Below are 24,676 nucleotides of genomic sequence, written 5' to 3'. Positions count from 1 at the left end.
CCTCCTTATACTGATTCCCAACCCAGAGATAACGTTTTTTGAATCCAGTAATTATATTCTGATAAGAGATACTGGATGTGTTGGTATAATACATAGTTAAGGGAAAAACTAATAAATTAAATCAAATTTCTAAATACATAAATAAATCAAAAAATATTTCAACAGTATTTTTATTGTACATAATTTACAAAGTTTATTTAAGTTTTTTTTATAAAGAGCATTAAACTATAACAAATTTTACACAAAAAAGGATGCTGCATACAGAATATACACTGGACAAAAATATGAAGGCAACACTTTTATTTTCACTCCCATTTGTCATGAGATGAACTCAAAGAAATATTTTCCACAAACACAAATAAGCATTTCACTCAAATATTCCTCACAAATCTGTCTAAATCTGTTATAGGGAGCACCTCTGCTTTACTTAGATAACCCATTCCACTTCACAGGTGTGCCAATACAAGATGCTGATTAGACATCGTGACTATTGCACAGATGTGCCTTAGAATGGCCTCAATAAAAGGCCGCTCTGAAACATGTCTGCTTGTTTTTTAAGGGGTCTGAGAACTCAGACAAGGTCAGTATCTGGTGTAACTACTTTTCATGTAGTGCAGCACATCTCCTTGGCATAGAGTTGATCAGGTTGTCGTTGTGGCCTGTGGAATGTTGGTCCAGTTCTCTTTAAAGGCTGTGGGAAGTTCCTGGATTAGCAGGAAATGGAGCATGCTGTCATATAGACCCATCCAGTGCATTTTAAAAATGCTCAATGGGTGACAAGTACTGTAATGTTTTCAGCTGCTAGGAATTGTGTTCAGATCCTTGCAACATGGGGCCGTGCATTATCATGCTGCAACCTAAAGTGATGTTCTTGGATGTATGGCACAACAATGGACCTCAGTATCTCATCACGGTATCTCTACATTCAAAATGCTATCATTTTGCACCTGTGTTCTTTGTCAAAAATATATGCCTGCCCATATCATAACACCACTGCCACCATGCATCACTCGACAACAAGCTCTATTTAAATGAGATGTGTTGAACTGCATGCGGCAAATGGTGGTCACACCAGATATTGATGAGTTTTCTGAGTTCTCAGAAATAATAAAACAAAACAACACGTTTTAGAGCAGCCTTTAATCTTGTCCAGTCCAAGGCACACCTGTGCAATAATCACGCTCTGTAATCGGCATCTTGATATGGCACACTTGGATGGAGTATCTTAGCAAATGAGAAGTGTGCGCTATCACAGGTTTAGACAGATGTATGAACAACATTTAAGAGAAATGGTTATTTTTTGTTTCTAGAAAATGTTTTATTTTTTTATTTTTATTTTTATTTTTTTAACTTGTCCTGTCCAACAGCTGGGCAGGCAGATGAGAGCTGACGGCCTCTTGTGTTAGACATATTTTACTTTAACAAGAGGGGTTATTAATCTTCAGACAAACCAAAGGTCTGTCTGAATAAACCCCTTTTGTAATTGAGGCAAAACTTTATTAATTTCAACCGTGTTTGAAAATCTTTGGTGTTGGACCGGACGGAAAAGGAAAGCAGGGAAGAAGAGAGAGGGATGTTAGAGAGGGGGGGGGGGGGGGGGGGGGTTAGGAGAGTGATAATAGGAGGGGAGGGGGGATAAGACAATGAAGCAGCATAAAGCAACAAGTTTACTGGTTGTTTATCATTACGGTAAGGTTCAAATGTAGTACAAAAAGGGCAGGGCCTGTCCACACACACTCAAATGTTATCAACACACCTGCTAGCCGCAAAAAAGCCCACATGTCAACATGCACACAAAACATATAGTGTTCACACACGCATATTTATGCCTTAAAACCAACTAGCGTGAAATATTTCATTCATTCTATCACGCAAACTATTAGTGCAAAGGTGAGATAACACCTGTGCTCAGGTGAGTGTTTATGTTCGTCTAAAATGGATGGAGGAATGTGTAAAGAAGGAAGGACAGTGCCCAGCCATCCCCACACCAAGACCTCCGCCACAGCAGCAGTGGCAGCCGGTACCCCCCCCAACGCCACACGGGAGCAGGCAGGGAACAGTCCGCCCCCCGGGTGACCAAATCCGCCACCCAGGCCAGGGCCAGCCGGACCGCCGCGAGGCCCCCAGAGCCAGAGAGCAGGGAGGCACGGAGGGAAAGAGAGCGCCGCCCCAGCCCAACCAGGAGAGCAGCCCCCCCACCGCGCCAGGAGAGCCCAGCGCAGGGCCCTACCGGAGAAGGGCGCCCATAGCCCCAGACGAGCACCCCATCACCACCCAGGAGTTCCGGGCACCCCCTCGCCCCAACCCCAGGTACGAGCCAGGACCCCCCAAGGGAGACCCGCTCCGCACTCCAGGCAGCCACCTACCTGGCCCACGGTTGGACCAGGGAGGAGCAAGGCAGGGGCCCGCCGCCCCCGCCCAGGAGGGGGACACCCCGGGGAAAAAGGGGGGCCCACAAGGGGTATTGTAAACATGGCCCGACCAGGCTCGGCCACAGTTGGAAATTTGACGGGGCACAGCGCCTACGGGCAAGGACCCGAACCCACCCCCCAGGGACACGAACACCCCCGGCTCAGGTGTAATGTGAACCCCCCCCCCGCACGGAGAGAGCACCACCGGGCCCAGGAAACCGGCACCCAAGGGACACGGCCGCCGTTGCCGAGGGCCCCGTACCCCCCACCAGGGAAGGGGCCTAAAAAATGTTTTAGATCTGTGAGTTCATCTCATGACAAATGGGAGCAAAAAACAAAAATGTTGCATTTATCTTTTTGTTCAGTGAATACCTGACAGCAAATGCAAACTACAAAAAAAAATGGACACATGTATTTATGCAGAAGTATTTGTATTTTCTTCTTTTGACTGCATTCTTAAAATACTTTCTGATTTTGCAACTGATTTGTAAACTCAAATCAAACTGAACATTTGAAGCTGCTGAAAGTTAGAATGGCCCGTGAAAGCAGATGTGTTTGTTTCCATGGAGATTTGATTTATCTCTGAGTCATGCAGAGGCATTGTGGGCAGGCATGAGTAAGGCACCTGAGGGCTCTCTAGCAGATAATCAGTAAAAAACACCCTCGTCCGTCCATGTCACACTTTTACATCACTATTTGTTTTCATTTTCTATCCATCGCCTGTCAAATGTGTAGAAGAGCTGTGGAGTCAAAAGTAAGTTGACAAGTTTTTTCTGCTCAAATTTAGATATTTTTTTACAAGAATTTAAACAGTGAAATAAGCTGACATAGGAATAAAAAAGATTAATTTATAAACAAATCACCCCCAAGAAAGGCGTCTCAAAGACTAAAGTGCCCTAGATTCTCTGTTCTGACTGTAGACTTTTACAGAGATCTTCCTAATTCTTTCATTTAGTGAGTTTCTTGATGGTCTATGCTAAAGTGAATTGTCACAGTCCTGTGAGCTGTCAGACCTGAGCCTGATGGAAAGATCTTTAATAGGCTCTCCTGGAAGATGTTTGTTCAGCTGCTCTTTTTTAACAGCCTGAATTCTTGGTGGACTTCACTGATGAAAAATAAGGATTTTCTAAACGTGTGATTAAGTTTTGCAGGATGGAGAATTTTTATGGCCAGCTTGCTTACTTCGCTTTGACATTTAAAAAGAACAACATGATCAACAACAAACCTGCTTTTCATCAGAAAAGCTCTAGTTTCCATACCAAAGAAGGGCTGATTTAGCCATTTAACCTGATTTCAAAGTTTTTTGTGTTTTTTTTTAATCTTCTTCTGGTTTAATTAAACCAACTAAACTACAAATATCTTCTTTATTTCTTAATTATGAGCAAACCATGTCTGCTTCTTTTTAGTCCACTGGAACCAGATGGAGTATGCTGGGCTTTTTTTGGGTCTAAAGCCCATGCTTTACCAAAAGTGACTATTGCTTGCTAGGTTTTTGCCTTTTAAATGTATATAGTGTCTCTGTATACTCTTTGATATTTTCCATTATTTATCTATAGTTGTCCCTTTTCTAACTTTGAAATTTTGTTGGTTTTTACTACAAATTTGACCTTTTTAACTGAGTCAGAACAGCTGAATTGGTCAATGTGGGGATTTTAAGGACTCAAATTCTGCAGACTAAAGTAGGTTGATGGAAAACTGAACCTGAAAACTGAAAAATAACCAAAAATATAAAGCTGAGACATGGTTTATAGTTTTTTCTGGTAGCTCAAACTCATTCAAATAAAAAAAAAAAACGTACTTTGCGACTCAAAAAAAATTTGATAAAACGTATTTTTTCAGTTCTTAAAAAATTTTCAGTGATTTATCGTTTTTTCCTTTTGAAGAACCAAAGTAAAAAAAAAAAAAAAGCTAACTGAACATCCTTCAGGCGTAGAGTTCATCTTTTTTGCCAAGAGTTGCATTTTTCCAGGTCATTACTAAGAAAACAGCTCACAGACTGTACGGTGATGGCCAAGTTTGGAGTGTGAGCCCACACAGAAGGCCTCTTCACACTTCTTTAAGATCTGAGGCTTTCACTGGATAGCTGGCTGTCTGCTCTCTACACATTTAACTGAAATAATATTTGAAAGTACAGGCTTCAATGCTTTCTCAATAAGCAGTGAAAAAGCCTTCGTACCAGATTCCTGTTGCTGAAGACGCTGCTGGTGGTTTTCAGGTATCTGTCAGCAAAAAATGCTTTTAACTCAGAAATGTGAGGCAGCAAGTTTTTGCCAAACTTGGTGTTGGACTGATTTCTTTCCAGGTTCTTTCAGTCTCACCTACGGAGAGTTTCTTACCTTATTGTCAGGAAGTTTTACATTTAAAAAAATTAAGCTTAACTTCTGGCATTTTCTCTGCATTTGTGATTCGGGTCTTATTCAAAGGCCTTGACCATTTTTAGTTTGTCCTGTCACTTCCGTGTCAAGTGCATCCTAAATTGGGCAATCAGGCCCCATGTCCTGTCCTTCCCCACTGAGTCCTTGTTGTAAAATGCATGTTATAAAGGATGATATGCTTTTGTTGTTCTAAAATTAAACTTTTGTCTTCATGGTGAAAATGGATGGCGGCGTTATCCGTGGTGTAAATGTGCGTTATTCTGTGGGCACGTCACCTTAGATATAAAATAAAATGATATAATTTTTTATTTTCAAAGTACAACGAAAGTTATAATTTTGAAACCCAGACCCGTTCCCTTTTTTACGGCTTTTTGCCGTGCCATTGACGTGTCAAAGGGATGGAACTAGAACTCCTGTGTAAAGTTTGCGTTGAATTGGGAAGGGAGGAACATCAGACACAGACATGATGGAGGCGATGCAAACATTCCGACTGATCGATGAATGTTGGCCTTTTTTGTGTCCAAGCAATAGAGACGCATTGGAGATGGACCAGTGGAAATGAGCCTTTAATCCCATCAATCCAGCCACTTTCTCTGGGTATTGACAGTTTGACAATTGTCAAAAGTATTTAGGGAATGCCTGGTCGGCCTTTAAGATGCCTTCCTTTAAAAACTTGAGCGATTCAAGCTGTGGTGTGTGTCTCCTTTTGGCCCGACTAAGTCACAGGAGAGTGGTTTCAGGAAGTGTTTCTGCAGCTCCTCAGGCACATTCTCCCCCAGGTGAGCAAATGGGCTCACCAAGTGCTGAGAGCTTTTGGCCCTCTGCTGCAGTTTCCTTTATTAGAAACATATTACCTGCCAGCTCATTTGCTTGCGGTCTGATAATATAAAAATATTTAACTTTGGAGAGTAGGAGGTTTTCTGTGGAGGTATGGAAGGGGACTTCATTAGGAAGACAAATCATGTGTTTTTTAAGGAGAAAGACAGGTGTAGCACTTTATTCTGTAAAGGACGTCTGGATTTCTTCTCTCCCCCTGACGTTGGTTTTATGTGTTTGTGTATACGGTCTAGACATTGGTATTCCAGCAGTCACTGCCTTTTATTTGCTCCTGAGGCTCTGTGATTCAGCACATTGAGTTTGAAATAAAACAGTGAATATCACAGTCGAGTGCCCGGTCTCAACTTCAATATGAGTTGATGGATTTCATTATAAAGGCAGTGTGAGCGATTTAGCTTTTCTTACCCTTAGCACTTTTAGTGTTTTCTGAATTAGTAGAGGATTTACTCATACTCTGTTATATAAGACAATGCCCAGCTGATCCACCACTACTGTAAGATGGACCTACAATTTTACTGGTTTCAAGCGTACCAGTGGAAAACCAACACATGCAGTTTTAATTCTGAACCAAAACTCCAAGCATCAAAGGTCATTGTCATAATGCTTTTTAGATATCCTGTTGACTAATAGAACCAGGTTCCAACCATTGAGAGGCTGCAGGAGCAGAGGTGGTTAGAAAAGAAACAGGACAGCAGCTTTAGGGTTCAGGCACTCATTCTTGGAATAAAAAGGGGAACATTAGAGTAGGATTGTTGTTTTGATTTGAAAGACTTGGTACAAGTCATGTGTATCAGACCAGCGCTGAATTCCATCTTAGAATTTAGCTTCTTACTTTAAAGAGCCACACCAATGTTTATGGTGTTATTAACATGTTTTTGTGGCATTTTTTTCTCATGATATAGGACATAAATGAAGAAAAAATAAGCTTGAAATTGCATTTCTGAGAGTTCCTTAATTTAAATCATTGTGAAACTGTAGTAGACATAAAAAATACTGTTTAAAAAAATCTTCATTTGTGATGTAGAAAAATGCAATGGATGGGCCACAAGCTCACAGCTCCACTCCATTCAGATCTATGTATGTCTTCGTTTTCCTGCTGGAGCTGAGATCTGGCTCTAAACTGTACAGCTGGATAGGACCAATTTTTATTGCCATTTTTGTGCACCGATAATGTTAGGATGGTGGTATGAGGGGCTGTAAGTTAGCAAGAGAGAAATAAACAGAGCTCTTAACAGGAAAGGGAAATTCGTGCAAGGTTGATTCATGCAATGGTCCTTCCCACAACTCAACAAAACAACAGGTTTTTTAATGTTGGCTAAAAATGGCATGATCATAATGAAAAGACCACTGGGAACACTTTATAAAATAGATCAAAAGATGGTCATAGCGGGAAATAAACGATTCCGGCCTTAACACTGACCTTGCTAATAAGCCAAATCTGGGTTATAAAGATCTTTTACTCATCACTCACTGAATGTGAAATTATAATCCACAGCTTTGAGAATTTTTAACACAGTCTGTGTGACGAAGTAGCGTCACAGGGTGCAGGACAGCACCTAAACATGAGCCTAAATTGTTTCTTTTTTTTTTCTCTTTTCTCCCTGCCCTGTAACCGTTTATAGTTTTGTGGGACAAATCATTCACATTTCATGTTTCGTTTAATTCTAAAGGTGCACACTTGGTTTTAAACAGAATCTCACTCACCATCAAAGTTTTCCTCCACCAATAGCCCAACCAGAGCCATGGACACATCAGCATTTATATCCACAGGAAACAGGAAGTGACTTCACATGTCCGAATTGTTGTTTTTCTTTGCTTTGTTCCCCTTCTTGTCTAATTGATTTTGTTTCAAACCTGTTTCTGTATTTCAACTGTTGTTGTTTTTTTCTGTTAAATATCTGTAAGTTTGGAATTATGTTGATGAATCTTCTAGTAAGTTGTTATAAGGAATTGTTTGGATAATTGGCCTGCGGGAGGGGCTAGGTCTTTATAAGGGGTGAACTTTTCTCAGTTGAGGGAGAGCAGTCTTTGTTGCAGTGGTGGCAACAAGCTCTCCCAGAATCAGCTGAATTCTTTGTCTGATTGTTATTTTTTTTGGGGAGATCAATAAAATCCCATTTTTTTCAAATTTTGAGTCTTCTGGCTTGGCCATCTTATTTCCGAGTTATCTATTTTTTCGCTGCTGAGAAGAACCCCGTCACACTATGTTTTCTTCTATTCTTATAAATTTATAATTTATTTTGTCACCAACTCATCAACAACTAAGTAATCTAATCAGCATTGTCATATAGTCCTGAGCTTAATTCTGTGATCAAATCAGATAAGATCAGATCAAATCAGTCACAAAACACAGTGTAAACATGCATATAGCCTTTTCAACCATTGCATCCATCAAATTCATCTGGACTTTACAACCACAAGAAAAATTATTGTATGTGTCTCACTGTGTCCCCTTTCTCTTAAGACAGAGCGTTAAAATGATTTAGTACTATTTTATACAGCAGGTTTTCTCTCTCCACCAGGAATGTAAGTCAACACCAATCTTATCCATTCAGTTAGAAGTAATCCCATAACTTATTTTGGAGTTCTTGCAACCCTGTTGTTGGTCAAAATGACCATGACTCCATTTCTCTAAGATCAAGTGTACATCATCGCCATGGTTGTAAAACTAATCTGAAAGTATTTTTGGATTCTGGAGAAGTGAGGACATTTGAAAATCATCTCTCCATTCCTGCGTCACAGTTATAGGATGAGGGCTGTGTGGAAATCACCCGCAGTTTAGGCTGAAAAAAAAATGTGTGTGTTTGTTTTTGCAAACCCTAACCCTTATAGAGCTGTGCCAGAATTATCTTCAGTCCTGACTTGTCCTGGATCGGGCTTTTGGAAAAGACCAATATTTTGTGGAAAATTAACAAGCTGAAGGTTTTTTGAAAACCAAACAAAACCCAATGAAATGAGACTAACATTTCTTAGCTTGTGATATTTGTTAACCAGCCTAATAAATTAAAGAATGGAAATAACCATTTATAGACCTCTATATTGGGTTACTAGAACAGAAGTGATTTTTCCATGGAAGTGTCAGCCCCGTCTGAGTAAAATTGTTTTCTTCGAAATATTTCCAAATGCTTTATTTCAGCATATAACAGACATCCCATAGACCTCCTGGCTGCTGCACTAATGCACTTTTTCTGCTACGAATTTGGAAAAAGAAATAGATCTGTGGAACTGGAGGTCCATCTGAACACTGGTGCTTCTCCAAATAGACCTGCACAATAGACCATGAACTGTTGTGGCATAAAAGTGCAGCTCCATCTTTACTATTTCTTAGGCTATTGGTAGTAATCACAGATATCTCATTTTTGATACTTCTGATCATTCAGTACAGGGGCATGTCTATCCAGACTTGACAATATGCAATTTTCTCGTTTACAGTTTAAAATACAGATATTCTAAGGTATTTATGGACTTTGAACTCAAAGTGAATGCTTAATAAAGATAACTGCAGGGTAAAATGTGTATTTATTTGTAAAAAGCTATCCTGCAGTTGCATACAAACAGAATTAAAGTAAAAAAAAAATCAACCAGAAAATCGGGCCATTAACTGAGATATACGTTGTTCTGTCTAACCTCTTTCATGATGCACTTGTTCCTCCCCTGGTTTGCCCTTTCCTCTGGAGTTGGATCAAACTGTTTCGTGTTGCAGAACAAGCCTTTCATAAAGGCTTTATGAAAGGGGTCCTTGAGATAGTCAGATGGCTAACCTGGAGAGTACATGATGTACTGAATTCTCCTCTTGCATGCTTTCATGACCAAGACAACTGTATAGAGCTGTGGAATGAACTTCCAACAGATAATGTGCACAGGCATCACATTTAAATCGTGATACTTTAATAAAACTAGCAGGAAGGACTATTCATTTTTCGTTGGGAATCTGAAAATGTCTGTTTGTTGCATCTCTGGTGACATCTTTTTAACCAGTTTCTGCAACTTTAATGCATTCCAAGTGCAACTGACTGATGTTAATGATGATCTGTCATGACCTTTAAGCCATCTGAGATCAGCATGCATTTCATTTATGCTGGTTCTTTATGTACATCTGAGTGATAAACGGGGAGCTTTGCATTACCTGGACTTTATCTATGTTTCTTTTTCTAGCAGTAGCCCATATTGTCTATATAATATATAATATAATCTAGTTGTGAGATGACTCAGGTTCTGACAATTAGTCTGGTTGAATCAGCAGACAGATATTTTTGGGACATACCAAACTCTGCTGCTGACCTCACATGTTCCTTAAGAAGGGATAGTCTTCCCAGCAGTCTGGAATATTTTGGCAGAAAGTATTGGTACAACAAAGAATAATGCAAGTAACTTCTCTGATTCAGTCCTTATCATGGTTTTGTAATGGATAGAAGTGAAAGTTGTGGTTTGGACAGAAAGCGGCCTTTGTAATGACCTGCATGACTGTAGGCGCATGAGTAATGGTTGCTGTGTGGCCGGGTATGAATCAGAAACAGCATCTTTTTCCTCTTGCAGATCTGTGTCAGTTCTCCCCACACTCTGTCAGCGCTGAGTTTCTTTCAAAGGGGAAGACGAGAGGAGACATGAATCAGTGAGAACTGGAACAGCGTTGTTTAATCAGGCTTTGGTACAGAGTTCACACAGGCAAGGGTGTGCTAACTCACTTGTATCATCACCTTTTTTTGTGCTTCTTCAGTAAGTTTGAATTGCCAATAGATTTTCCTCTTTGTCTTAATGTCGTTCTGGAAAACCGTCACATTTATTTGAAATATGAGGACGTTTATACGTCATCGAAGACCCATTCCTATGAAACTTGGGTTGTTAGTGTTTTTAAAGTGTTCTTGTGGGACTTTTCTGAAGATGGAGGACATATATGACGAAAATTATTTTTAAAATTGCGTTTCTAATTATTTCTGTAATCAAATTGTTGTGAATCAGGACCATACGGAAAAATGTTGTGACGTAATAACCACAATGGGCAAGCCAAAAGGTACTTGCTCTGCTCCATTCTGATCTACTGAATTCATTTGCAGACATATAGATTTCTGCTGGAATCTGACTCAAAACTGTACGTCTGTTTAGCTTCAGTATTGCTCACCCTTTGTCTTGCAAAGGTAAAGGTAGCTTGGGGTTTTGAGGGGCTGTAAGCTAGCGGGAGAGTGTGTTAACAGCTCTCAGTTATGGATGACAGGAAGGGGGAGCGGGCTTACTCTGCACCAACAGTCCTGCCCACAAGTCAGAGGTGAATTTCTAATGAACTCCTTTGTCTGGCGGTGGTGCATCATCATAGTAAGAGACTCAAAAATAAACCTGAAAGAGCTGATGACAGACATTAACAAAGGTGGGTTCAGACTCATCTAAACCCATAACCACCTTCCTTTTCTCCCTTCTTCAGGTTCTGTTAAGTTCTGATGCAGTGTGATTCCTGTTAAACAGCACAGACAGCTTTCCCCATTCCTTCATTGTATCGTGCTTACACACTCATGGATGATTATTTACAGATGTGTTGAACAGGGACAGAAATATCAGTCCAGATGTGTTTGAACAGATGTTTCTAAAGGGGCCTGGAAGCTGCGTGTTTGCATGGCTGCGTGGAGACACTAATGTGTTTTTGTGGATGTTCCCCTTTCAGTGGTGTGCCACCTGCCATGTATAAACGGGGGAAAGTGCAGTGCCAGGGACAAGTGCCAGTGCCCTCCAAACTTTGCAGGAAAGTTCTGCCAGATGCCGGTTCAGAATGGAGCCCAGCAGCACCATCAGACTTCGGGTTCCTACAGCCAGACACAGGTTCACTCCATGCACACGCTGCCTCTGACTTACAGCAACGGCAAGACTCCCGGTGAGTATTGATCCAAATCACTAATTCATTCTCAAAGTAGAAAACATTAAAATCTCTATTTTAGCTGTTTTTGGAGATGCTGACTCTGTTAAAAGAAAAGGCTGTTATGTTTTATGACTTTTTGATGTAAATACCAAACTACTGAATCTACTTTGCTTTTGAGTTTAAAATTCACATTTAAAAAAAAAAATTTGTGGATATAACAGGATTTGAATCAATACAAATAATTCAGATTTACATTCTACAACCATTTTAAAGCAATTTTACATAACTAGAGATTCATGTGGCTGTGGTGCAGCGGTAGAGCGGTCGACCTTTAATTGAAAAATTCCAGGTTCCATTTCTGCCTTGCCTGCACATATGGGGAAGTGTCCTTAGGCAAGACACTGAACCCCACTTTGTCTCTGGTGGAAGGTTGGTGCCAGTGTTCGGCAGTGGAGCCGCCTTAAGTGTGTGAACGTGTGTGTGAATGGCGTATGGAACACCATTTAAATACAAATACTACACACACGCACACACACACACACACATCCACACACACACATATATATATATATATATATACATACATATATACACTTTTTCCAATTACAGAAAGGGAAACTGTCACATGAGAAAAACTGAAAACCTCCAAAGAGCATTAAAGACATTTTGGAAAGTTCCTTATTACTGGAGCTGTCATTACATCTCCAGCAGTGAGAAACAGCCCTATTTAAAAGTACTAGAACAACATACAAGTTTTGATAATAATGGATTTGATTTATCTGCGCTTTTCCTGACTGTACAATGTGACCATTATTCATTCACACTTGGAAATGGTAAGCTGCTAATGTAGCCACAACTGCCCTGGGGCAGACTGACCATCACTGAGACATTCATACACCAGTGGGGCAACACAGGAGGCAGGGAGGGTGAAGAGTCTTGCACAAGGACATTATAACAGTTGACTGGGAGAGCAGGGATCGTACCGCCAACCCTTCAATCTTTGGCGGACCTGCTCAACCGCCTGAGCCACTGCTGCCTGCAAAACCTGCTATCTTGTGTTTGGGGGTGGGCCACAATTTTCTTCTTTGTTTTAGTAGACTATCGAACTTTGATTGAGGTTTGGCATTTAGGGCCCAAATATTCAACCTGCTTTTGTCAAGAACATTTTTGTCCACTGCAGTGACTCTTTTTTTCATGTTCAACCTAGGTGTGGTCAACATCCACATCAATCACCCTCCAGAAGCCTCTGTTCAGGTCCACCAAGTGTCCCAGCTGGACGACTACCATCACAACGGGCACCAGCAGAAGGCCTCCCAAGCTGGCTCCTCGTCATCCAGCAGCTACAGCTACCACCACTCCGAGAGCAGCCAGAAGGTTCAGCACCACAGCTACAATGTTGTTTATCCCAACCAGCATGGCTACCATGTTTCTCAGTATCAGCCCGTCACCTCCAAGAACGCTCTGGGACGCTGCTTCCAGGAGACGGCAGCTGGCCAGGTACGTCCCGAAAATATAGATTTACCACACATCAGGTCAACCTTTAGTATTTGTTTCTATGAGACAAAAAAACATAAATTTCAGGTTATGAGACAATACATCACAACGTTTTAACATCTAAAATTCATGCTTATTCAGTAGAATAAGAAGCAGAGGTTTTCTACAGCTGTAGTAAAAGGAACCGTTAACACAATCGGAGTCCATCCCCCCCAAATGAAATGGCAGGTTGATGCTTCCACTGCAAGTAAAGGAAAAGTTTAGCCATACATTAAATCTTTTGTGGTGCAAGGATTGTTGACACAGCTGAAAGGCAGCTGAAAGAAATATGGGAAACAAACAAAAGTGCTGCTGTGGCAGATGCTTTAAAACAGTTCAACAAAAGAAATCAACTGGAACGAAGCAAGAGAGCGAGCTGAGCAGGTAAAGTGTGAAATTCTACATTGAACCAGAAGACAAGAATCATACATAACCGGACCCAGAATGAAATAACTGCACATTAAAAAATCTGTGGAGCGTTAAGTGTTGCTAAAATGATGCTCATATTAAACCTCATAAAGTGAACATACCTCACTGTTTCCCAAAAATCTACTTTATATTTGTGTACTTGTGTGTTTTTTGTTAACAATGGTCTGTAATTATTCACCAAACTCCAGCTGAAAGCTCTGGATGCAGACATTTTCCTGTTTTTAATTCAATGCCCTGAAGTTGCCTTGGTAACCCAGGGGTGCTTCCATCCCAGCATGACAAGTGACGTAATATTACTTCACATTTTCAGTTGATCTGGGCTGCTCTATGCTCTGAAGCCTGCTTCAAAGCCGCAATCATGAAGCATTTTGTCACGTTTGAGTCTGATTTTCAATTTCAACATTTTATCAACAGTCCTGCATTTCTCCAGAGATTCATCTCGTTGAAACAAAAGCAGGTGTGTACTGTAATGTACACATTTATAAGTTGAAATTCCAAAGTGCAATAAAAGAGTTTTGAAAACATCAGAGAGTGATGAGAGCATGCCTGTGAGGCGGACAGCAAACGGGGCCGCTTTGATTTCTCTTGACGAGGACATTTTTGCCCATTAAAGTTCCAAATTGATGTAGGAGTGTCTCAAAGCAGCAAACATGACTGCAGACTTGTCTCTTGCACCCACCTTGTGTCAGGTTTAATAAAAGTTACTGCTGAGATCCACATCGGATCTGCTCAGCTGCGATTACAGCACAAAGGCATTCTGCATTGAGACTCCCAACAGGCAGTTAAAAAGGGCTTGTTTATGGTGTCACAGCAGCTCAGTCTGGGCCTGGTGGTTGCTGTTGATATCAAACTGTGTAATAAAAATAATTCATATGCTGACATTCTGGTGCCATCAGTGAGTCACATTCTGTTGTTGCTATAAAGATAAGGGGTGACAGAGTGACACTTAGGGGCCAAACACCTGCAGGAAGTAGAAAACAAGAGTTTTTCCACATTATCATTTTTCTTTCATGCTTTCTTCCTGCTCTACCCATATTTTGTCTGGATGGCTCAGTGTGGGAAGGCTCTGCCGGGTCTCACCAAGCAGGAGCGCTGCTGTGGAGTCATCGGGACCTCGTGGGGGTTCCACAAATGCCACAAGTGCCCAAACAAGTCTTGTATGTACAACTTTTTGCTTTCTATCCAATTTAAATTTGATTTTTAACATGTAAACCAAATTTATTGCCTGTAGACGCGTCACGAGTTGTGTTGTCAGCCTAAAGAAACTGATACTGAAAGCACTTCTCTGCTGGCGCCTGTACGGCGGTTGACCCGTATCGATGCTACAAGTTTTTGGGTTGTCCCGGACAGTGAAGGGTCGTAGTGAGGTGTGGGCAGCACAGATGTGTCTGGAGGTTTTCTTTGTGGCCCGTTCAGCCACCTCAAGGGACTTCAAAATAGAATGCTGTTGTGTGTGTGGCAAGTGCATCGTGAAGTATTTGTAAGGATAATGCACGATACAAGCACTGTCCTACTGTGCAATCATGCTGCTCTTTAGCTGTTAATAAGGTGTGAGTACTTGTTCTTCACTGACCGTGCATGCACAGGGTGTGAAGGCTGTACATTAGTGCTTGTTGGATGACTGTGGGATTTGGGAATTTACAGTCAGATTATGAAATTTCCCAATTTCTAATAGTCAGGCTACAAGCACAAAGTGTGAAACAGCTGGGCAGAGGACATGCACTTATCACTTGAACAGCACTAACTTGCAAGTTAGGTGTGGTAAAAAAATAAATAAAGGAAAATCTTTACAACAGGGTTGCAAATCACCTTCTTTACCCTGACTTGTCCTTCCGTGTTGCCCACAGAATCCCTGTAGAAAAACATGTGCACGGACATTTTCCCTCTGCAAGCTCACTGAGCGGTCTACAATTTTAATATTTTCTATCAGCCACCTGTGTGCCCCGTACAGGTTTGCCTGTTTTTTGCCCGCAGACACCCCTTATCTACCCATTGCTTTTTTAATAATTCTTTTTATATTCTGTGTTATACTGTGTTTTACAGTGAAGCACTTTTTGATTTTTATCTTGAAAGGTGCTATACAAATAAAGTGGATTATTATTATTATTATTATTATTATTATTATTATTATTATTATAAGGGCAACTGATAGTCAATGGCTACTAAAACCATTGATTCATAGCCATCCATTCTTTTGCTCATCCAGGGTCAGGGGTGCAGCAGTCTAAGTAAAGTTGCCCAGAATTTCCTCTCCCCTGTCCCTTCCTCCAGCTCCTCTGGGGGGACCCAGAGACGTTCCTAGGCCAGATGGGAGACGTAGTCTCTCCAGCATGTCCTGGGTCTTCACCGGGGCCTCTGCCCAGTGGAACATGAGCAGAACACCTACCCAGGGGGGTGTTCAGGAGGCCTTTGGACCAGATGCCCGAGCCACCTCAAATGGCTCCTCTCACAGCCACTCCAACCCAATAAATGGTTTGAACCTGGATTGTTACATAAACAAAGCATGTGCTCTACCACTGGACTAAAACTCAACACCCCAGTGTTCCTCTCCATTCTCTCCTTTGCTAGCAGAAAAGCGCTTTCAGTATCAGTTGTTGACATTAATCATCCACAGGCTCAAGAAAGCGTTCAGTCCTCCAGTTTTCAGTGCTGCACCTTTGTTTATGTAAATCTGTATGCAAACATTCTAAATGTTATAAAGATTTGATGGGAAGTGGCTGATGTGACATTCATGCTCATTGCATCAGTGTGACCCATGAGCAACAACAGCAACTCTTTCAGGGAAAAGCCATACTCTTCAATGTTACAACACTAAGACACAAATTTATCCAACATTTTCTGAAGACCCTGAATGTGTAAAAAGCGATTGTCTTTGAATGGGTATTCCCACCCGGCCAGTGGTTTGTCTCAGAGAGTTGGAACAGTTCAGACTATTTCCTCATTGTTTCATGGCGAAGGGGTCAAACAGTCTATTGTGCCAAGCAGCCGCTGGTATTTAAACTGGCTTTGTGGCTAAGTCGAACATTGCCTTATTGTTTTGCACTGAGCAGTGTGAGTCCCCTCGCAGGTATTTTCTGTACCACCTTCCCCTGGTTCCTTTGTCCTGCAGAGAGGCAGGACCTCATTTAAACCAGCAGCTCAGATGGGTTGCAGTCTGATGACTGATTCAGCCTCACAGTGAGCTACTGTTTTAGCTCTAAAGTCCAAATACGGAAGATTTTTTAAAATCTTTTTAAAATATTGTTGCCTATAATGGAACATTGATGGAGCAAAATTGGAAGCAGTATCAAAAGGTGATGTAGTGAGATAATCACAACATAAGTTGTGATTGTCTTTATTCAAATGTATACACATTTGCATATCCCATGCACCCAACACCTTCTACTTGCTACTACTGGTGCTCTACGGATACTACGTCCTAGAAAACGACACACGTTTCTTTTTTTGTGTGTGTGCTAAAAACAGCATAATCATTGTTAAAGATCTCTGTGAATGCTTTGAAAATGGATTAAAAGATGATCAGAGTGAGACTTTAAGTTCCAACCAGAGGTGAATGCTTAAAACATTACGAAAAAATACATTCTGAAGCATGGCAGGTTTCATATCAAGTTTAGATGAAAAGATGGAGGTTTGTGGATCAGTGAGTATTAAATCCATCTTCCAGGATTAAACGATCACAATCTTGGAGTAGATCAGAAACATCCAAGCTTGTGTTTTTCAAAATCAGGCCTCAGGGCCTACCGTCTCATTCCTAACGAGCTTAACCAAGTGTTGAAGCAGAGAAAACTCGCAGGATGGGGGGCCCTGAGGGTAGAGTTTTGAAACACTGCCCTGGGCGATGACTTCACAAAAGGAGGAAACATCCTGCAGGGACAAACCTGTGCGCTTCATGGAGCCACAGCAGTTTGCAGAAGTACAGGATTGCTACAAGTTGGAGTCATTTGTAGCAAGGGTACAATGTATAGAGTATGCAAAGCTGCTCCAGAGACGGTTAAGCATATTACAGGAGTGCAGGCTGGAGATGCTGTGCAGGAGCATCTGTGTTGATAATTGGTTGCATGTCCACAGGTCAAAGCGATGTCCATAATTCATTAGTGTTTCTTGCGTTCGTCATTCGTCGATCTCTCTACAGATGTCCATCGAAGGTTTCTGCCAACGTGTGTTTATGTGAATTCAGTTTTGAAATTTTCTAAATTTTTGGTCAGTTGAGAATTAGACAGTTTATGCAATTACACGCAATTAATAAATACATTTTACACAATTGTGCATAATTTTTGTGGGATGCAACGCAAATTTATGGCTTTCCATGATCGTTTAACGTATGTCCATGTATGTATAACGGACTTTTCATGCATGTACCACTGATGTATAACTTTTATTTCATGTATACATATACATATCACATTCAAATGACATAATTTACTGAAAAATTACATATAAATGGCACAATAATCTCTCACGGTTCTTGTTCTACATTGATTTACATGTTCTTTGCGTGGTTTATTCGTACTTCTTCCGTGGTTTTCATGTGGTTCATTTGTGATACATTTATGAAAAAACTATTTAAGACCGTAATGTTTTTCACTTTTTCCATGTATATTTATTTACGACCAATTATCATCTGTGTAATATGCACAAAATGTACATAGTGGCTGTGTGACACTGCCCTTAGGCAGAAGGCAGCAGTGCATGGTGAAAATCTAAACAACTTAAGCATCTAATGTCTGAAAGAGGAGTAAAGGCAGTAAAGTGTGAAGGAAACATAGGCACTGAGGGTTGCTGGAGACATGTTGGATAAGGAGATGCGTGCTGACTTTCTGGAATTATGAAGTTTTATATTGAATGACAATGGGGCTGTTCAACTTAATGACTACCATACTTATTGTCCATTCCTTCTTCATTTTTGTCTTCTTTTATCAGCCATCCCTCTGATAGACTGTCCTCAGGGCTACAGGAAGATCAACAGCTCCCACTGCCAAGGTAAGATTTCCAAGTCAGCCCTTCAAACATTTTTGACAAACTTCTCAAAAACCTTTGCTTGGCTAGCATCCACTATCTGCAGAAGTACTTTTAGAACAAATAGATCATGTCTAGGCTTTTAGGTTTTGAAAATCTTCCAGCTTTAGAAATCACAGCAAATTTAGCCACAATTTTTGTGACTCAACCTGCGTAACAGCTAAAGTTTGGTAGAAACTGGTGAATACAACCAGACAAAGGTCAAAAGGGCAACAGCAAGAAATAGAAATTCCAAAGAGGACCAGATTTGATAAAGTCCCAACTTCAGTCTAATGATAATATGCCTGGTCATTAATGAAGAAAGTTCAACTTAAAGAAGAGTATGATCAATTCATAAAAATGACTGGTTCTACACACTTATGACTCATAGGCAGGGGTAGATCTACGATGGGGCATGGGGCCTGCAAAAAAGATATGTGCCCCTATTTTTCCATCAATATTGGCATCATTATTGACATAATAATATAAGCTTCTTTAAGCATTGCAAAAATAACCAGACTAATATTTTGTGTAAGCCGGTCAATCCGGGCCGTCAGCACCCTGGCCTCAGCCAAAATCTCCACTGTTTGCTATGGAAGCATTTGTGTAGCCTAATTAAAAATAAAAGTCAAGGCCAGAAATGCTTTTTCATTTTCAAAATGAAGCTGCATTTTTTGACTCAAAATGAAAATGAAAAAGCAATACTTCAAAATGCTTTTTCATTTTCTACTTCAACACTGCTTTTTCTGTCACTTAATTAAAATGCTAATGAAAATGGTATTTGACATTTCATTTTCAAAAGATTCTCTGGTAAATGTGTAGCAAAATTCATTTAGAAATGTCTAATTTGAAAATTAAAATGAATTAACAGAAATGCTTTTTAATTTTCAAAATGAACCTGCCTCAAATGAGTCAAAATTAAAATGAAAAAGCAATACTTCAAAATGCTTTTTCATTTTCTACTTTAAAACCGCGTATTCTGTGTCATAATTAAAACGAACATGCAAAGAGGGGATTGCATTTGCGTTTTCACATCCACCCTGCGGATAGTGTCGCTCAATTCAATTCCACTTAGCATTTCCAGTCATTTTGAGTTATTTGATGCAGCTTCATTTTGAAAATTAAAAAGCATTTCTGGTTTTGACTTTTATTTTTAGTTATGCTTCACAAATGCTTCCATAGTTTCCTAGCTATGGCAAAAGGAAATTCTTATTTTGGATAAGTCATTAATAATAACTCATCAAAAACAAAACTGTTTGAAATGCATATATCTTATTCCTTCATTGTGGCTGTCCATTCTGCTGGTCTCATCTGTCACCCTTCCAGAGTCTTCTGCCCCCCCCCCATCATATAAAATGTTCTATTTCCAACACTACTCATAGGTGCACCTGGTATTGTCATCATTTCTGGATTCATTAGTGTCAGGGGAATACAGTGGTAGATGTTTTCCTTCTGATGCTGTGACTCAAATGCCAACTATCATATTCGCACAATGTCTGAAAAAAAAATATATACAACAAGAAGTCAAAAACAAATCTGTATAAACAAGCATTAAACAGTGGGTTTCCTCACACACTGGCGGTGTCTGCATGTGGGCAGGTTTACTTTAGAATTTTCTGTATCGCCGTGCAGTCAGACTGCAGCGAGGCCAACTGCAAAACCAGCACAAGCCTGAAACACGGCAGTTGAAGGGTCATGACTGTTATGGGTTCATCATGATGTGTTACCTACTCACATCACTGTTATTTGATTGTTGTTCTTATCAGATTCCCTAAAAGCAGCCATTTCCTATTCAGAATTCCAGCCTTGAAGCTCTGATCCCATTTGTTTCGATGGAGATATGAATCTTTCAGCTCTGCTCACAAACACATTGTGTCATTGTTTGCCGTCAGGAGGAAATGCTGAAGCAAACTCATTCTCTGTGAATGTTGGATCATTTAGTGTGTCAGGACAGAGTCAGCTGTGGTTGAGAGTTTGAAGCTAGAGTGCATTAGTGCAGGCTCGGTTCTTCTTGTTTAACATATAACCATGCATTTTACTTGGATTTGCAGTGAACACCTTAGAGATAGATCAAAGGATGCTTCGGGGTCTTCCTGGTTAAAAGATGCATTATTTAATGTGCAAAGAATAGGATAAATAGACATTTAAGGTGTTTTATAAACCTGTTTATAACTGCGTTTGTTTTCTATTTACCCAGTTTAAAGCCTGATATGTAAAACTGAAGTTTCTTAAAGCAAAGATTTCTTTTCCTTGCACTGACAGACGAGGACGAATGCCAGCTGCAGGGTGTGTGTCCCAATGGAAACTGTCTGAACACAGTGGGTAGCTACAGGTGCACCTGCTCGCCCGGCTTCATCCCTGACGCCTCCCTCACCACATGCATTCGTAAGTCCATCACTCCGTCTCGTCCTGCAGTGAGCCGGCACACCCAGCAGAGGAGCCGCCTTCCCTTCTGCATGCCGCTCTATCCAAACTGATCCATCTACTTCTGTTGGTCACTTGATCATAATGCATGTGCGGTGTTTGACCTTAGTATCTTTCAGAAAAGCACATTAGCCATGAAAAAAAAACAGGATTTGAAAATATGTAAATTCAAGAGTGAAAACAAAAGCTTGTTTATGCCGGTACTACAACAAATTACGTCAATGTAAATACTTTTATGAGCAGTAAATGCATATTAAGGGTGTAATGAACTTACACAATTGATGGCACTAAATACTTTTTTGCCCCACTGTAAATCTTGACTGTAAATTCAACAGTTAACAGAACTTTGTAGAAAATATTTTGATTGATTATTGTACTAAAGAACTTGATAAATGCAGAAAATGCACCTCTTTTCTCATTTTCTTCTTCTCTTCTACTAATTTTAGCTTGCACAGTTTGCAGTCTTTGGAAATTCTTATCAATATATCTTAGAATTTAAGCTTTGAAAAGCTCACAACAGAGAAACATTATTCATCATTTTTATGGTTTGATAGCTAATCCAGGATTATCCTTTTTGGGTGGAAAAGGCTGGGAGGCCAAAAAATCTGAGTTTTTGACCAGGTTGTAAATGCAGCATGCAGAAAGTTTCCCTCAAAACAATAAAGAAATCTGTTTTATTTTTCAATTCAGATATTAATGCTCTAACATGCTGCTGTTAGTAAATGTTTTTGTAAATCACTGGAAATTAATTTGTGAATCTGCAGATGCAATTTTAATGAAATTTCTTATCCACTGAAATACAAAAATTAAACATCTTTGCAGAGGTGTGTACAGACATTTACAATCATTTTATTCCCAAAGATTTAGCTGAGTTCGAGTTGAGTGACAGGCAGAAAAGTTGCTGGTATTTCTGTTATACATCAATCCTTAAAATAAAAAATATAATTTGCATTTCTGTTTAGTAAATATAATTTTAAAAAATTGAATTAGTTTGCACTTTAATTAAGAATATATTTTACAGCTCCAGATAAATTGACTCACATCTTCATCTTTCAGCATGAAACTTGGATAAAGGCATGAAAATGTAAATCCATTCTCATCTTTTTCACGTTGCATGAGCGGGTTTATGTTTTGGTGAAACCGTTGAGGTGCTTCCACAAATCTCCGGCCGGTTTGTGGCAGAGGTGGGGTTTGCTTGTTGAAGGGGAACCTTTTTATCTCTCCTCTTTTTCTTCTATGTGGGTGTCCTACATTTGGGGTTTTCCTTGCTCTTCCTCCGCTGGTGCTCCTCTTCAGCCAATGCGCCTGTCGTCCAGGGCGAGAAGGGCGCTTGCTTCCGTTTTGTCAGCTCGGGGAGGCAGTGTTTGCACCCAGTGTCTGCCCAGCTGAGCAAACAGCTCTGCTGCTGCAGTGTGGGCAAAGCCTGGGGCCCTCGCTGTGACAAATGCCCCCCTCCTGGAACTGGTAAGGAGCCCTTCCCTTCAAAACATTGCTACTCTCTCCCATTCATGCCCCAGGCACATCTGGGGGATAGCAAGAGGCATCATTCATGGTGTGAAAGCTGAGAAACATGAAGTCTTCCTCTGATTCTTCAGTTTGCTGTAGCAATACAACTCTGTCATTCTTTCACCCTCTTCAACCATTCTAACATTAAAAAAACAGATTTCCGTTTGTCCTGTTTGGTTTACCTCACATATAGTTGATAAACAGTCATGAAAATAAACTTTAAAAACAATGCACATTTGAAGAACTAAACTTTTTTGGGTTTTCTTGAAAAAAATTTTTTTTTTTGAAATTTTTACTTTAAATATCCAGTCCAATGAAAATGGTGTTTTTGGTGTTTTTAACATGTTCTTGTAGCATTTGTCTGATAATGGAGGACCTATATAAAGAAAATTAGGCTTAAAGTTGCATTTCTGAGTATTTCCTTATTAAAATTGTTGTGAATCCTTTGAAAAAAAGCTTGTAGTTGTTATGCAATAAACTTCGCTGGGCGGGTCACAAAAATTAGTAGAAGGAATTGAAGATACTAATTTATGCACACAAAATAAGTAATTGTGCCGACAAAATGCTAAATCGTGGCCATGAAACACTAATATGTGGCCACAAATTATTATTTTGAGAAAACATGTAATAATTTTTTGCAATGTTATGTCGAGGGCCATAATTTATTTATTTTTCACTCTAAATATTTTACTGTGCTCAACCTTTTTAGCTAATTTAGATTTAAGAAAGTCACCAGGAGGTTTTTTAAAAATTCCTTCAGCCTTAGTGTTTCCTGTGCTGTCGACATTTCCTTACACTTGTTTGCACTAAAGATGCAGTTTTTCATGTTTATAAAATCGCATTTTTTGTGATTTTGTGATTGTGCAACGGCTGTGAGTGTTGGCTTTAAGATAAGCACACCTAGCTTGAAGCTGCATTAGTTACAGAGGAATGTTTCTGCCGGAAAACGGGGCGAAAAAGAAGATTGTTCATCTTTTCAAACATCGACTTCATTGCAAACCCGACAGAAAGATTTTTTGTTCTGCCAATGTTTCCATATCTTTTTTTTTTTTTTGCCTCAGAACATTTAGTCAGGATGCATTTTCCAACACATCTGCCCTGAAGCTGTGTAGGCCTTTGTCAGACTAAATCCTCCAGGCTGATGATCTTAGACGCTGGTTGGAAATGTGAGAATTTAACAACCATCAGTCTGACATTTGTGGTACCACAAGCAGCCAGAAGCCGCTCTGATAGTCTGCTTTTCCACTCTGTGAGCCGCAGACCCTTCAGTTTCTCTTCTTCCATCATCTTCTTCAGCAGTCATTCACAGCTTCTTCTGTTATTTTGTAGCTCAGTTTAAGGAGATCTGTCCGGGTGGAATGGGCTACACCGTTTTACCCAACCCTCCTGCAAACAAGCCTGTGACGGTTCCCCAGGAGCCCCAGGACCTTTCGACCCCTCCTCCACTTCCAACACCACGGAGACCCGTGGAGATCGTGCCGGGTCAGTGTGGTCATTTTTCTCATTCATGCGACACAAAAAAGTGAGTCTTCAACTGTAAAAGGCTGAGAAAGCTCTTTGGATTTAAATCTGTGGTTCAGACGCCACTGTGAAAGCTTTGGTGGAATTAGCGATATGAAAGCATCAATGTCCTGCGGGAACCGTGAGCCGTAAGCTGGCGGTAGAACGGCTGAATGTTCTCAGCAGCATGGGAGCAGCATTTTCAATGAGATTTGATGAGATGAGATTTGAATTTTGTGCATTAACTGCCTGATCCCAGAGCTCCGTTTGGATAGAATCTCACAGAGGGTTTAATATACCCGCTTCAAAAATGAAAAGGTTCCCCTGAAGGAGCATTTGGATTTTCATCTTAGCTTAAACAAATTCCTAAAGGTCAAATGAAATATGAACTGAAACATTTAACTAGTTGTAGTTTGGTGGAAATGTTGCTAAAACCTTTGTCCTGCCTGCGCAGAAAGCTTTTATTTTAGATCTGGTTTGTGGAGGTGTTGTTTACCCTGGTATGATTTGTGAAACGCAGAAGATTAGACATAGATACTGATTGATTTAAAGATCTGTGGGGACACATCGAGAAGATAAAGTTCAAAAAATGCCTCTGGGATTAATTTGACATTGCTATTGGAAAACTGGGCTACCATCATAAAGAGAGTGTTGCCTCACTAAATTGCAGGTTAGCTTTTGTGATGTTTTTTTGTGATTATTATTTTCCAGACTTTGTTCTGCATCCTGATTGGCTGTTGACCTTGTCAATCAGTCTCTTCCATGCCATGTCAGAATGTGTTCAGTTTGCTTAATCTACATAAATATTTGATCTTTCTTTT

The 24,676-nt window shown here is 40.2% G+C and overlaps 1 protein-coding gene across 3 annotated transcripts in view; it reads left to right on the top strand.

The window, feature by feature from the left end:
- The window catches only part of ltbp1 (latent transforming growth factor beta binding protein 1), a 131,707-nt gene that overhangs the window by 65,149 nt on the left and 41,882 nt on the right, over positions 1-24,676 (top strand). For 2 of the 3 annotated variants that reach the window (XM_011472798.4, XM_011472799.4), the window contains exons 6-12: positions 11,277-11,483; positions 12,676-12,965; positions 14,485-14,587; positions 18,351-18,410; positions 20,688-20,810; positions 22,146-22,313; positions 23,685-23,837. In XM_011472798.4, the coding sequence (XP_011471100.1) occupies positions 11,277-11,483; positions 12,676-12,965; positions 14,485-14,587; positions 18,351-18,410; positions 20,688-20,810; positions 22,146-22,313; positions 23,685-23,837 (1,104 nt within the window). The remainder of the gene's footprint in view (positions 1-11,276; positions 11,484-12,675; positions 12,966-14,484; positions 14,588-18,350; positions 18,411-20,687; positions 20,811-22,145; positions 22,314-23,684; positions 23,838-24,676) is intronic. The other variant, XM_011472800.4, reaches the window with a different exon arrangement.

This window comes from Oryzias latipes, chromosome 15 (genome assembly GCF_053564925.1).
Source record: "Oryzias latipes strain Hd-rR chromosome 15, Olatipes_Hd-rR_3.1".
In the NCBI taxonomy this organism is placed as follows: Eukaryota; Metazoa; Chordata; class Actinopteri; order Beloniformes; family Adrianichthyidae; genus Oryzias; species Oryzias latipes.
This window is presented reverse-complemented; position numbering and strand designations above follow the sequence as displayed.